This window comes from Macrobrachium nipponense, chromosome 37, assembly GCF_015104395.2.
Source record: "Macrobrachium nipponense isolate FS-2020 chromosome 37, ASM1510439v2, whole genome shotgun sequence".
In the NCBI taxonomy this organism is placed as follows: domain Eukaryota; kingdom Metazoa; phylum Arthropoda; class Malacostraca; order Decapoda; family Palaemonidae; genus Macrobrachium; species Macrobrachium nipponense.
In genome coordinates, this window is record NC_061097.1 from 32,414,716 (window position 1) to 32,429,715 (window position 15,000).

A 15,000-nucleotide genomic window follows, 5' to 3' on the forward strand; every position below is an offset into this window, starting at 1 on the left:
TATTGAGTGTGTGACTGTGTGTATATAGTGAAGACATCTCAAAATCCTTCAAAAACTCACCATCCTGACGTATCCCCAGGCGAATCCTTGTGGATTGTGGAAGGAGGCGATGGCGGACACTTGCCTGGCCTCCGCGGGGGAGAAGCCCCATCCTATGCTGCCGCAGAACCACCTGCGGAGGATTGAAAAGATCTCTTAAACGTCTTGGCCTTCGGAGGAGCGATGGATAATATATCTTACGTTGATAGTTTTTTACTTCTGTGGACCGAGCACGCTGGATGGATACTGTATCTTACTTTGGTAAATAGTTTTATTATATAATTTACCGGTTACTTTTGATAAATGATAGACAAATGTGATAAATTATTTACCATTTTTAGTCTGTGGGCATCTGCTTTCACAAGAGTAAAACCTCTCCTTGTATTCTATATCCTATGTCGATGGTAGTTCAATAAATACATTGATCTCATGATTTATTGGTTGTTTTTGCTAAATATAAACAATAAATTTTATAAATAACTGATCATTTTCAGTCTCATCGAAGGGATCTTCCCATTCTGAACATTTGTCTGAAGAAGGGCACAAACGTACTGTCAGTCATAGATTGATCTAATGACTTATTAGTTATTTTTTGCTACACATACAACAAACATGACAAAGAATTCATCATTTTAAGTCTTATCAGACACGTCCCCCCTCACCTGGCATTCTTGTGTTTCTTGTGGATGACAATGGAACGCCCCATAATCGAAGTCGACCCGAAGAGCTGCAAGTTGGAGTCATTATAATCCTCCCGGATCCAGGTCATGTTCTCCAGGGTGCCGTACTTCCCCGCCAGGTCACCCATCTCGTACAGGTCATGGGTACCCGTCCCAGGGGCCGGGGACTCCGCAGGGGTGATGTCCATCGGGTTGTAGTGGCCTAGGGTGGTTGAGCCTTCGCAGGGGAACTCGAGCTCGTGTTCTACTGGGACCTGAGAGAAGAAGAGTTTGTTTACATTCGGTTGTCAACGTCAGGTGAATAAGACTAATGATAGACTGAGGTCTTTAAGTATCCCAGAAGCCAAGATGGCGGGAAAATAAATTAATTTTAGTGTCTAAGGCATTTAAACTCGAGCTAGTTCTAATGGGACTTAGAGGAAGAAGAACAAGTTTGTTTACATTTTAGAAATTCGAGCTGCAATGAATTACTACCCTATACTACACCTCAAACGATTCCTCCTGTATTTTTAGTAATTTATCTATATTCTATCTTTTCATTTATCAATTTGTTAATTTAATGAAAAACAAAGACAAACAATATAGAAAGACTGAAGACCCACTCACCATATGGACATGGTACCCATTGGCAATGCCCTGAAGTCCCCTGATGTCTACCTCAGTGGAAGTGGTGTCGAACTCGGATTCCTGTACGAACTCGATCTTACCCTCGACATTGCCTGCGCCCAGGGTTGCGTACCACTTCTGGACCACGCCCTTGTGGCGGAAGCGACGGTAGATCCTGGGGTTGGGTTGAGTTAGATCATTAAATCGAGGTCCCTTGTTTGAATTGGGTCGAGAAAAGGATGAGAGGCCACTGCCATTCTATAACATCAACTTTACCCTTTATTTCGACTAAATTCCCAAAAACATAAAAACCAAAGTTCAATACTATTACAATTTTTACTATTCTACGACATCAGCTTGTCGTTTCTCATAACAACTAATTCTCTAAAATAAATATTACATAAGATGAAGAAGAATCACTCACGCCGAACAAGCCATCCGATCTCCCCTGTGTTTGGGAGCGAAATCGTCGTGAATGACAATTGAGTGGCCTATGATAGTCTGGGGGCCGGTCAGGGGCAGGTTCGTGTCCGTGAAGAGCCTCTGGGTATCAGCCGCTGACCGAACTGTGCCGGCTACACGAAGGTCTCCGTGTCGGGTATAGAGGTCACCCACCTCGCATCGCTCGGCTACGTCCGGGCTGCAATCTCGGTAACCTTGTTCCTCCAGGCTGACCTGGTGGGTGATGAGATGGGAGAGATTTTGATGTTTAGGAATTGGAACTGGAATTTAAAATTCAGACGACCAAGGCCAAGCGCTGGGATCTACAAAGTCCTGAGCTAATTACGAAGGCATAAAGTTGACTGGTAAATTATCGACTAGTAATTTGCATAACCAGAAACAATTCCTATTACAGAATGGCATGATAAGTTGATATAAGGTGATCATCCTTCCTGAAAGAAAATTGGTTTCCTGTCCTATTGTTATTGATGTTATTGATGGTATGAGGAATTTAAAAACAGCATTGTGACCTAACCTGACCTCACCTTGTAAGGATTGTAGTGAGCTCCCGCAGAGACGCAGCGCATGGTCCAGTTGTAGAAGTCCTTCCCAGGGATGTCCTGGTGAATGTGCCAGCGGTGCTTCCCCGTGTCGTTCCGGCTCCCGTCGGAGTACACCAGATGGCTGACGAAGATGTGGGTGTCAGCCATGGGGTCCTCCGCCTCCTGCTCGAAGATGATTTCCCCGATGAGCGGGTAGCGGAAGGTCACGACAGCCCTGATGTGGGGCGTCAGGGGCCTGATGTTGGCGCAGACCCACCGGGCACCGGATGCCTTGTGAATCACGATGCTCCGAGTCATGACCGAGCGGGGTCCGAAGAGAGGCAGGTTGTGGTCGGTGACAGTGGCGAAGGTGTCCTCCAGCCCCAGGAGCATGCCATGTTTACCGCTGAGGTCCCCTAGTTCGTATTGGTCGTGCGAGCCGTGCCCCGGTTCGGGAGACGTGCTAACGTCTACATCGTAGGGGTTGTAGTGGCCAGAAGTGGCACCACAGGGGAAATCGTGACCGTTCTTGGGTGGGTACGCGGGAAGCAAGTGGACGTGGAAGCCTCCGGCATCCTTGGCCAGGCCCTTGAGATCTAGGGTGAGGTCTGTAGGGGAGAAGACTGACTGCTGCTCCATCCTGATCTCTCCCGAGACACCGAGGGAGCTGAAGACGGCCCTTCCCACTTTAGGCTCGATCTCCCTGACCTTAGCACAGTCCCACAGGTGGTCTGGGTGCAGGGCGCCCATGACTGCTAAGTAGAGTCTCCTAGGGCCTGTCAGGTCAGGTAAGGCGAACTTGGTGTCCGTGTAGAACTTTCTTGAGAATCGCGACCTGGAGGAGGTGTAGCGTTGACGAATTAAACAGACAGACAGAGTGAATATAATAGACGTACAACCTGACATTTCAGGTGGATCACACAGACAGGACATTGATTGGATTACAGAGAAAGAGAGTTCTGACAGACACTGAATAATATACTAGACTTAGAAAAGTTGAGATAAAAAAAATTAAAATACAAAATAAACTAAAACTGCCAAACCAAGTACAGATAAAATCTTTTAAAACTCAACGACTATACAAAAATAACTAGCTGTCAATAATACTGACACTGAAGTGATTATAAGAGGAGTTACAAGGATTAGGATGTCTCAAAGACTTGTTAGTCCATTCGAGGAGACATCGTGTGTTCACTTATCTCTAGGAACAGGTTTTGCTGTGCATTCAGTGTCCTAATGATTTTGTCTAGCTTATTTTTAAACTCTTCCACACTGTTGCTGTTTACATATTCTGGTGGGCATTTTATTCCACGTGTCACATATCTTGTATGTAAAGAAGTTCCCACAATGGGATGTTATATCTCTTCAGCTCTAGTTTCCATCCATTAATTTTTATTAACTATGATTCTTCAATTTTGAAATCTGAGTGGATTTAGGATGATGTGTACACACGCACTCACACGCACACCCACACACATTACTATACCTCTTGGATCCTATCCTCAATTTCCCATGGGTATTGGTCAAGAGCCCCTGGGGGCATCCTTCGTCGTCGCATTTCTCGCGTCCTACAGGATCGTAGATCAGACTGAGGAAGTTGCAGGATGGACGATCCTCTGGAAGTTCAAATATGATGAGTTACAAGGATTAGGATGTCTCTAAGACTTGTTAGTCCATCCGAGGAGACATTGTGTGCTCACTTATCTCTAGGAACAGGTTTTGCTGTGCATTCAGTGTCCTAATGTTTTGTCTAGCTCTCTTTTAAACTCTTCCACACTGTTGCTGTTTACAACTTCTGGTGACAGTTTATTCCATGTGTCACATATACTGTCAATGGATACAGAGAGAGAGACGAGAGAGAGAGAGTAGAGAGAGAGAGAGAGAGAGAGAGAGAGGATCGTAGACCAGACTCAGGAGGATTATCAGGATGTGGGAAATCCCCTGAAAATTAAAAATAAAAGAAGGAAAAAATCAATGGAGAGAGGGGGGAGGGGGGGGGTGGCGGATCGCAGACCAGACTCAAGAGGTTGCGGGAAGGACGACCCTTTGAAACTAGAAGACGAGGTGATGAAAGTTAATGGATACAGAGAGAGAGAGAGAGAGAGAGAGAGAGAGAGAGAGAGAGCTCTTCCACTTCCCCGACACCCCCCCCTCCCCCCCCCAACCTCTTCATGCATGAAGCCAAACCTTGACACAAATAGAAAACGAGATATTTCTGATAAACTTTAATTCCCTGTAGTAAAACTATACCTTGGGGGGAAAAAGTAAAAAAAAAAAAAAAAATTTTCCGGTTGTAAAACACCTGAAAAACAAAACACACATAAAAACTCGTTTAATAACATACGTGAGATAGTTTTTAGCTTATTCATTATCAGTTTTCCAGCAAGACGGAAACGAGATAGAGCATTCAATAGGAGAGTTTCACTTTTATGACTCGGAAGAATTATTATTGGAACCGCAGAAGTTTGTTTACGTGCTTTTCGAAGTTTGATTTCGAGTGAAGATTTTAAAGTCAAGGACATTGCAATATATATACAATGAGAAAAACGGCCATTTTGGGGGTTTGTGTAGAGAGAAAACCTTATTTTGAAACTCTCTCTCTCTCTCTCTCTCTCTCTCTCTCTATTCATGCATAGGTACATATTTACATAAATACACATATATTTTAAAGGCAATAAATGAAAGAGGTTTTAAAAAATGCAGTAAAGATGGCCCAGCATCTCTCTCTCTCTCTCTCTCTCTCTCTCTCTCTCTCTCTCTCTCTCTCTCTCTCTCTCTCTCTCTTCTCGTGCATACCGGACTGTTCCTACCACCCCTCACACACGCACGAATAACCATTACACACTCATTACCATACAAACCATTTGTTCTTGTAATGGGAGGCATTTAGTACCCCGGTTAATGGTTACAGCTTTTGACACGAGAGAGAGAGAGAGAGAGATTTTTTCTAGCAGAGCGTAATCATCATACAACAGTTCATTTATATTCTAAACCTATTTCATAATAACCCCAGAGAGAGAGAGAAAGAGAGAGAGAGAGAGAGTGCTGGATTTAAAGAGAAACCACTTTTCACAAAATAAGATAGATGAAATGTGCTTAAGTAGAGTGAGAGAGAGAGAGAGAGCTTCTCAGAAAATAAGATAGAATGAAATGTGTTTAAGTAGAGAAGAGAGAGAAAGAGAACTTCTCACAAAACAATAGAATAAAATGTGCTTCAGAGAGAGAGAGAGAGAGCGCAGTTCTCACAAAATATAATTGAGTAAAATGTGCTCAAGTAGAGAAAGAGAGTGTCAATTCCTTTAACATAGCAATTATCATAATTCACTGTTAACTCCTAAGTGCTCTGTCTCACTTCGAGTACTTTAAAACAACAAAACACAAATTCAACACCATACACAAGGGTACGAAATCCTAGGAATACAGAGGAAGATAGAAATTCCCAAAGTACTGGTAGGACAGAGGATTATTTACGATCTGAACAAAAAGATATATATATATATATATATATATATATATATATATATATATATATATATATTTATATATATACACCCCAAGTAATAACCTCGGACGACTCACGAGACCATTGAAAAATTGTGGGAATGAACTATACTCTGTTTTTTTTTCATCTGTCCATCCGCCTGTGGTGTTTTTGTATGGTAACACTGCGTCCCAGGCTTTAGATAGTTACATTCAGCTTACATTCAACGATTTTATTTAATAATATCCTATTTCGAATATTAACGGTGTAATTCGCATACAGTAAATTATTACTTCACTTTTCTTGCAATTGTACAACCAAATATCCTTTTAATTTATCCTAAAACACTTGACAAATAGCGTAACTATCTAAAGCCCCGGGACGCAGTGTTACCATACAAAAACACCACAGGCGGATGGACATGAAAAAAAAACAAAGTATAGGTACTTTCCACGTCACTATAAAGCTCTATAACCGCCTGTGGGGGGCGGGGAGCTGTTGGGTGGGAAAAAACACGGGGGTTAATCCCCATGTCCACTTTATCATGGTTAATTGGAGGTTGAAAGGTTAATTGGGAAAAGGAAGATTGATACCTGTCTCTCTCTCTCTCTCTCTCTCCACTCTACATAGCTATGCAATAATGTACCCAAAATAATTACAAATCTCCCCCCTCTCTCTCTACCGACTCCTCTCTCACCCTCTCTCTCTCTCTCACTTCTCTCCTCTCTCTCTCTCTCTCTCTCTCTCTCTCTCTCTCTCTCTCTCTCTCTCAATCCCCAAAAACGTTCCGGTGGCCAAACACCCGCGGGAGAAAATAGCCCTCATTATCAACTGCTTGATATCACGAGGACCTTGGCCTGTCTGAAGACGCCCCAGGGGAACATTCCAGCCCCCCTTCACCCCCCGCCCCCTTCATATGAATTCTACGTCGCCTTCTGCCATCGCCCCTCCTGCTGGGGAGATGATCAGTTTCCTCCTGACGAGGAACCTTTCACTCCCTTGGACAGACTGGGGGGGTGGAGGAGAGAGTTTACTCTCTCTCTCTCTCTCTCTCTCGCTCTGTATATATAAATATATATATAAATATATATATATATAGATATATCTATTATAATATATATATATATATATATATATATATATATATATATATATGTATATAGATCATATATATGACTGGAAAAATAAAAAGTTCTGTAACAACAGAATTCCATCTAATAAGAGGAGCCCATAAAAAACACCAAAATGTAGAGAGAAAAAGTACTATATTTCAGAGACTGCTGTCTCTCTCTTCAGGTATATGAATGAGAAAAGTTTACAGAAAAGGTGGTATTTATACCAAGAGATTCGTCCACAAGTAAGCCAATTTAGGTCACCCCCGCTGATAATCTTCCTTTAATCTTCTTAAAGCGTTGGTTGAATGAACACTGCGTCGACGATATCTATATCCAATTCCCTTTTGAGATGTTCATTACCTGCTTCTCTTTTATTAAGGCCGATTCCATCATTTGACTCTTGTACCGGCAGTTGCTGCTATAAATTACATGTGACATATTCCAGTTTATTCTATGGTTATGTTCATTTATATGGTTGAAAATAGCCGAGTTCTGTTGTCCATACCTAACTGACCGTTTGTGTTGTATTAATCTCTGGGGAAGTGATTTACCTGTAAATCCGATGTAAGATTGGTCACAGTCCTGGCATGGGATCTCATATACCCCAGAGTCTTTGGGAGATGTCTTTTGTTGGACGTTAATCAGGATTTGGCTAAGGTATTTGGGTAGGTAAATGCAAAAGGGTTGGATTTCCCAAGGGTGTGAGTTACTCTCTTAATCGTCTCCAGGTGGGGAGAGTAACTCACACCCTTGGGAAATCCAACCCTTTTGCATTTACCTACCCAAATACCTTAGCCAAATCCCTGATTAACGTCCAACAAAAGACATCTCCCAAAGACTCTGGGGTATATGAGATCCCATGCCAGGACTGTGACCAATCTTACATCGGATTTACAGGTAAATCACTTCCCCAGAGATTAATACAACACAAACGGTCAGTTAGGTATGGACAACAGAACTCGGCTATTTTCAACCATATAAATGAACATAACCATAGAATAAACTGGAATATGTCACATGTAATTTATAGCAGCAACTGCCGGTACAAAAGTCAAATGATGGAATCGGCCTTAATAAAAGAGAAGCAGGTAATGAACATCTCAAAAGGGAATTGGATATCAGATATCGTCGACGCAGTGTTCATTCAACCAACGCTTAAGAAGATTAAAGGAAGATTATCAGCGGGGGTGACCTAAATTGGCTTACTTGTGGACGAATCTCTTGGTATAAATACCACCTTTTCTGTAAACTTTTCTCATTCATATACCTGAAGAGAGAGACAGCAGTCTCTGAAATATAGTACTTTTCTCTCTACATTTTGGTGTTTTTATGGGCTCCTCTTATTAGAGATATATATATATATATATATATATATATATATTATATATATATATATATATATATATAATATATTATATACATATAGTAATATCGCATATCTAAATACACACACACACACACACACACACACATATATATATATATATTATATTAATATATATATAATAATAATATCATTATTATATATATATATTATAATATCGTATATATAAATACATACATACCTATATTTATATAAAATATATATAAGATATATATAGATATATTTAATAGTTATATATAAAATAATAATAATAAATATATATATATATATACTTAATTATATATATTATTTTATATAAAATATATATATATATATATATTTATATATATATATTTCCGAGAGAGAGAAAAGAGAGAGAGAGAGAGAGACAATATATATAACATTACTGCATAGCAACATACAGAGAGAGAGAGAGAGAGAACCCTTCTAGTCCACTGTTGATATCAATCACTGGTATTCCGCAACAAGTACTGAGCCTTGAGAGGACGAATGTCAGAATTACGTTGTAGATATTACTACCTGAGAAGAAGTAGAAGAAGAAAAAGAAGAAGCAAGAAGTTGGTCTTTCTACCCCTATTCTCCTCCCTCTACCCCTCACCCCAACCGCCCCCACCCTCTCATTTTTCAAAACCTCTCTACTTGATTTGTAATGTGAGAAATTCCAGCACCTGATTCCAGCCTAATATAAACGACCCGGCCCCGGGGGGAGGGGGAGAGGGAAGGGGGAGTGGGAAGAGAGGAAGAAGAAGGGGGAAGGGGAGGGGGAGGTTCCTGCACTTGATTTAAGACGGATTCAAAGTACGATTATTTTCGTGGTCATTTCTTTTAATGTTATGAGTTTTTTTGTGTGTGCAGATTATGAATTGTTAGTTATGCTTTATTTAATATGTGAGTGTGCATGTATGTATGTACATATGCATTTATGTGTATATATGTGTACATATATATATATATATATATATATATATATATATATATCATATTACATATATGCACATATATATATATATATATAATATATATACATTATCACCAAGAGTACTAATTTCTACCAATGAGGAAATATATTAATTTAATATAAGACAATTTTTTTTTATAAACCTAAATATATATGGAAATATATTGTTTTATTTATTATAATATAATTATTATATATATATATATATATATATATATATATAATACATAATTTCACTACATACGTACACATAATGTGTGTAAATGTGTACCACACCAATTCATCAGTATCAACATTTATGTGTATCGATATTTCTCGAATGTAAAATAATCCAAGTATTGTTTTGAATTAAACATGCCATCTTTGCCCTTAAAGCCGCTCCCCCCGCCTCTCTCTCTCTCTCGCTCTCATCTCTCTCTCTCGTCTCTCTCACTCTCTCTCTCTCTCTCTCTCTCTCTCTCCTGCCGGCGGCTTCCGAAGAAAAATAATCTCTCAATGTTCCTCCTCCGTCAGTAGGGAGGCGCCCTAGGCTTACACCCTCCTCCTCCCTCCTCCCATCCCACTCAGAGGAGGACCCAGGGGGGATCCCGAGATGTGACCTTCCTCACTCATTCCTCACTTGAGAGATTTTCCTCAGTGAAAGTGAATGGAGATATCTCTCTCTCTCTCTCTCTCTCTCTCTCTCTCGGTATATATATATATATATATATATATATATATATATATATATATATATATAATATATATATATATATATAATATATATATATACACACACACAATTGCACAACTCCACTTAATTCCGACACTTTCATAGCAATAAGTTCCCACAGAGCGTACTAGGTACCTTAACTGCACTGTCAGTCTCGCGTAACTTTAAGAAAGGAGTGCAAGTGCGCGCGCGTATTCTCGTGCATTCGTGCGCGCGAAGCCTGACTGAAATGTTTCAATGACAAAATACACAAAATATTTCGTAATGGCAATGATATGTGTTTTTTTTAGGTTATAAACGGAAAGACACTTATGGAATATGAAGGGTTTTGGTTATAAACTATACAGAATTTACAACAACAACAAAATCCTACGGAATTTGGTAATGCAATCCAAAGTAATTTGGTTATAAGAATTATGGAAAATGTAAGAATTTTGGTTATAAAACAAGAAGAATTTGGGCTATAAAATACTACGGAATTTGGTAAAACATTACAAAGAACGGTTATCATTACATGGAATTTGGTTACAGAAAGCAATGAGATTAGACAACAAAATTCTAGGCAACTTTAACTACAAAATACGGCAAAAAAAAAAAAAAAATGGTTACAAAAGCCTCAACATTTTTCTGACTTGTACACTAGAGTCTAGTCACAATTTTAAACGAAATTGTATTATAAACTTTATAATAAACTTGTTACACAACAAAGGTCACCTCGAAGAGGTCAGAGGTCACGAGAAAGGTCACAGAAAGGAGCTAACAGCTACAGTCTTATGCAGACAGAAAAACAATTGCAGTGATGACCTACAGATCTCATCAGACGGGCAGATAGATGCGAATGTAAACACTGGAACCGAGACAGTCCACACATCCCCTTCATAGCTCTCTCTCGTATTATACTGCCTCTTGGTAATATCTTTGTAATTCAACAGTAATCTCCAAAAGAGGATTAAATTACATCAACTACTGGATTCAGTTACATAAAATACTACTAAACTAATAATCTAATAATTGAGGAAAAATTATAATGATTATAAACGAAAAATCCCAAAGAATAGGTTTATGATTAAGTCTCATTATGAAGTCAAGGTCTCAATTCACTGCATTGTTGACAAAGGACTGGAAAGATGACAAGATAAGGGAGATAGAGAGAGAGAGAGAGAGAGAGAGAGAGAGAGAGAGAGAGAATCATTAACAACTGTCTATATTATAATCATTATAATCATAATTAATTCCTTACCCTTATCATCCAAAATATCAGTGATGTAGAGAGACCAGTCATGATCTCCCGACGAAGGGTTGTCGTCGCCGCTGTTGAAGACGTCTGTGAAGATGGTCGTCTGCACGCCCTTCGTCTCCCCAAGGTCGCTCTTAAGCCCCAGGTCCCACGCCCAAGTCCGGAACCAGACGGAGCCGCCCACGGGGCTGTGGAAGCGGGCCTCGTAGGTCCGTTCCCCGCCCACGCCCTTTGGGGAGGAAAAAGGGAATTGGATGTTTAAAGAAGTTTCTTGATTGCTTCCCCTTCAGAGTATCTGGATCCTGAGACTTCCCCGGGTTTCCCCTTCGGAGTATGTGGTTCCAGAGTGCTCTGGCCGTCTTCTGAGGTGAGGGTGCTGGACATACACCCTACTACAGCTTGGTTACAGCCAGTTACAATCAACCAACCGCCATGAATACAATTCACTCTATACATCAACTAAGAAACTGAGTGGTTTTAACAGATGTGACCCAAAGCAAGGCACACCAATTAATGGTGTTTTTTACTGTCTTTTGGGGTGAGGTTGCAGACCCTACACCCTACTAAGCCCTGGCTATAACCACTTACAGTTGACTAACCGCCAAGATTCAAATTCGCTCGTTATGTTAACTGGGGAACTGCTTTTTACCAACAGATTGGCCATAAGCAAGGATGACCAATTAACTAGCTGTCTTAAGCATTTCTGAGATGAGGCTGCTTACCCTACACCTAATTACAGCTTGACAGTGACCAGTTATAGTCAAATAACCACCAAATATCCCATTCATTCCATACATCAACTAAGTAACTTTTTTTCAAAGAAGTGACCCAAAGCAAGTCACACCAATTAACTGACTGTCTTCACCATCTTTTGGAGTGAGGGTGCTGGCCCTACGCCCTACTGCATATTGGCTGTAACCATCTACGTTTAAACTAACCACAAAGTATCCTACATCAACTAAAGAGCTCTTTTTTTTTCAACAGATATTACCTCAAGCAAGGGAGACCAATTAAATAGCTGTCTAAACCATCTCTTGGGGTGAGGTTGCAGACCCTTCCCTTTACTAAGCCCTGATTACAACCAGTAACACTTGACCAACCACCAAGTATCTAATTCGTTGCGTATGTCGACTAAAGACTTGATTTTCCCAAAAAGATGTAACCTAAACCTAGGTAAGGTCAATACCACTGCACCTGAGAGCACCTGCTCATTACCTGGCTGTGGTAGCCACAACCCGGATGCAAATGGGCATGAGGCCAGCAACCTGACCCAAAATACAATATAGTGCCAAACCTCACCGGAAAAGGAATTAAATTTAAAAAAAACATATACTTTTATGTTAATCTGTTTTAAGTCATCTTAAAGTCACGTCAATGAATAAGAAAGTATTATAATGGACAGGTTCACCTTCCATGTCAATCAAAAGGCCTCCCAAATGAGCCATTCACCCACTGCACCACTACAGCAACAATAAATACAACAAAAATACATCAAAATAGAGCAAGAACTTACGTGGATGTTGGCGCAGGCTGTCTTTCTCTTGGCCGTGATGGTGAGCGACCTTCCCCAAACGGATTCGGGTCCCACGAGACTCAGCTGGTCCGTCTCGAAGATCGCCGAGGAAGACTCTTGGGGAATGGTCAGCTTCCCCAGGATGGAGGATAGGTCATATTTTCTTTTGGGTTGTGGGGAGGAGGGGAGAGGAATGGATTAAGGTGAGCTCGTAACAATATATATATATATATAATATATATATAATATATATTTATATATATATATATATATATATATATATATATATATATTATATATATATATATATATATATATATATATAAACTAAAACTAGAAATGGAACAAATAAATATTATGAATAAATAAGCAAAAGTGAAAGAGAGAGAGAGAGAGAGAGAGAGAGAGAGAGAGAGAGAGAGACGACACATGATTATACAATAACATAAAGTAATAAATAAGATTCTTCAGAAAAATTATAAAAACAAAATATGAATAAATAAGTAAAAAATAGAGTGGAGAGAGAGAGAGAGAGAGAGAGAGAGAGAGAGAGAGAGAGAGAGAGAACCACCAATTACCAACTCCTCATAAATAATAAATGAAAATAAACAGCAATAATAACCAATGACGAGAGAGAGAGAGAGAGAGAGAGAGAGAGAGAGAGAGAGAGAGAGAGAGAGAAGCATCACTCACTTGCTCCCCAACTCAGAAGCGCCACACCGCTTGTTGGTGTCGTATCTGACGGGCCAGTCGTGGACCGCCCAGTCGAATTCGGCCGGTTCGGGCTGCACGCCCACGCCCACGATCTCCGCCGTGACCTCCACGGTCACATTGGTGCCCGGGCCGCCCCAGGAGAAGGTCACGTTGCCCTTGATGCCCTCCCAGAGGATGTTGGAGTAGAGGAGGACGGTAGACGCTGGTGGGTCTTCTGCTCGACATCCTACGAGAGAGAGACGGATGAATTTATTTGGATTTATGCAAAATAAATCTAAAATTTCCAATGGATTCTCTTTATTTCTTATGGATTAAGGATTACTGGTAAGGTTAAGGATTTTTCAGTTAATATACCTCATAGTAAAGGCAGAAATAGACCTACTGAGGGGGCATCACCCATCCCCCGCCACAACAACACTGACCAAAATACATCCATTATCCATACCAGGATTCGTTGCGTTTTGACAAAAAAAAAAAAAAAAAAAAAAAATTGGGACCTTCATTCATTTATTTATTTATTTCTTTATTCACTTTTCATTTTTTTTTTATTGTTCGAGCATTCCACGACACTAACCTACGTCAAAAAGTCCCTTATACAGAAGTGGATTTCTCCCAAAATCGAGATACTACCATTTGACAATGCCCCGTCCCACCACTGGTCAAAAATACTCCAAATTCCACAGACAAGTTTCTTTGTTTTCCATCTAACAAACAAACAAACAAAATCTATTCCCACACAAGGTAGAAAAGTAAGAAAGTAGGAGCTCGTCTCGATACCTAAGTGGCAAAATAAATTGCAGGATAGACGATCCTCTGGAGAGAGAGAGAGAGAGAGAGAGAGAGAGAGAGAGAGAGAGAGAGAGTTAAATTTGCCATTCAAGCAAACGTTACATTTGCCATTTAGAGAAATTATTTTGGACATTTACCATTTAAACAAAAATTAATTTTCCATTTCAACAAAAATTAATTTGCCATTTAAACAAAAATTAATTTGTCATTTCAAAAAAAGTTAATTTGCCACTTAAAAAAATTATTTTAAGCCATGTAAAAAAATTATTTTGGCCATATAAAAGATTATTTTGACCATTTAAAAAAACCGTTTTGACAATCTAAAAAAATTAAGTTGATCATTAAAAAAGTTGGCCATGTAAAAAATTATTTTGACCATTTAAAAAAATTATGTTTACCATTTAAAAAATTACTTTGACCACCTATAAAATTATTTTGACCAATCAAAAAATCATTCTAAACCATTTAAACAAATAATTTCGACCACCTAAAAAATTATTTTGACCATTTAAAAAATTATTCTAATCATCTAAAAAAATTATTTTGACCATTTAAACAAAATTTCTTTTGACCATTTTAAAAATTTTTGTAACCACTTAAACAATAGTCGAACTGGCCATTACAAAAACCTAAATCGCGAATTGACCAAGAACGAGAAATGGGCGTGTCCGTAAGGCGTCTCTTAAGGGGCGGTACCTTACGCAGCAGACCCTCGACAACATGACCCATTAACCGATCGTTTACATTTGGGTTCAAAACAATTTCCTGCGGATAGAAATGTTAGTATTG

General features: G+C 39.6%; 1 protein-coding gene across 1 annotated transcript in view; it reads right to left on the bottom strand.

Annotated features, from left to right (window-relative positions):
- The window catches only part of LOC135209090 (uncharacterized), a 67,446-nt gene that overhangs the window by 15,742 nt on the left and 36,704 nt on the right, over positions 1–15,000 (bottom strand). Inside the window, 9 exon segments of the mRNA XM_064241684.1 lie at positions 61–172; positions 702–973; positions 1,326–1,500; positions 1,750–2,000; positions 2,312–3,143; positions 3,795–3,924; positions 11,199–11,424; positions 12,709–12,871; positions 13,402–13,648. Coding sequence (XP_064097754.1) covers positions 61–172; positions 702–973; positions 1,326–1,500; positions 1,750–2,000; positions 2,312–3,143; positions 3,795–3,924; positions 11,199–11,424; positions 12,709–12,871; positions 13,402–13,648 — 2,408 coding nt within the window.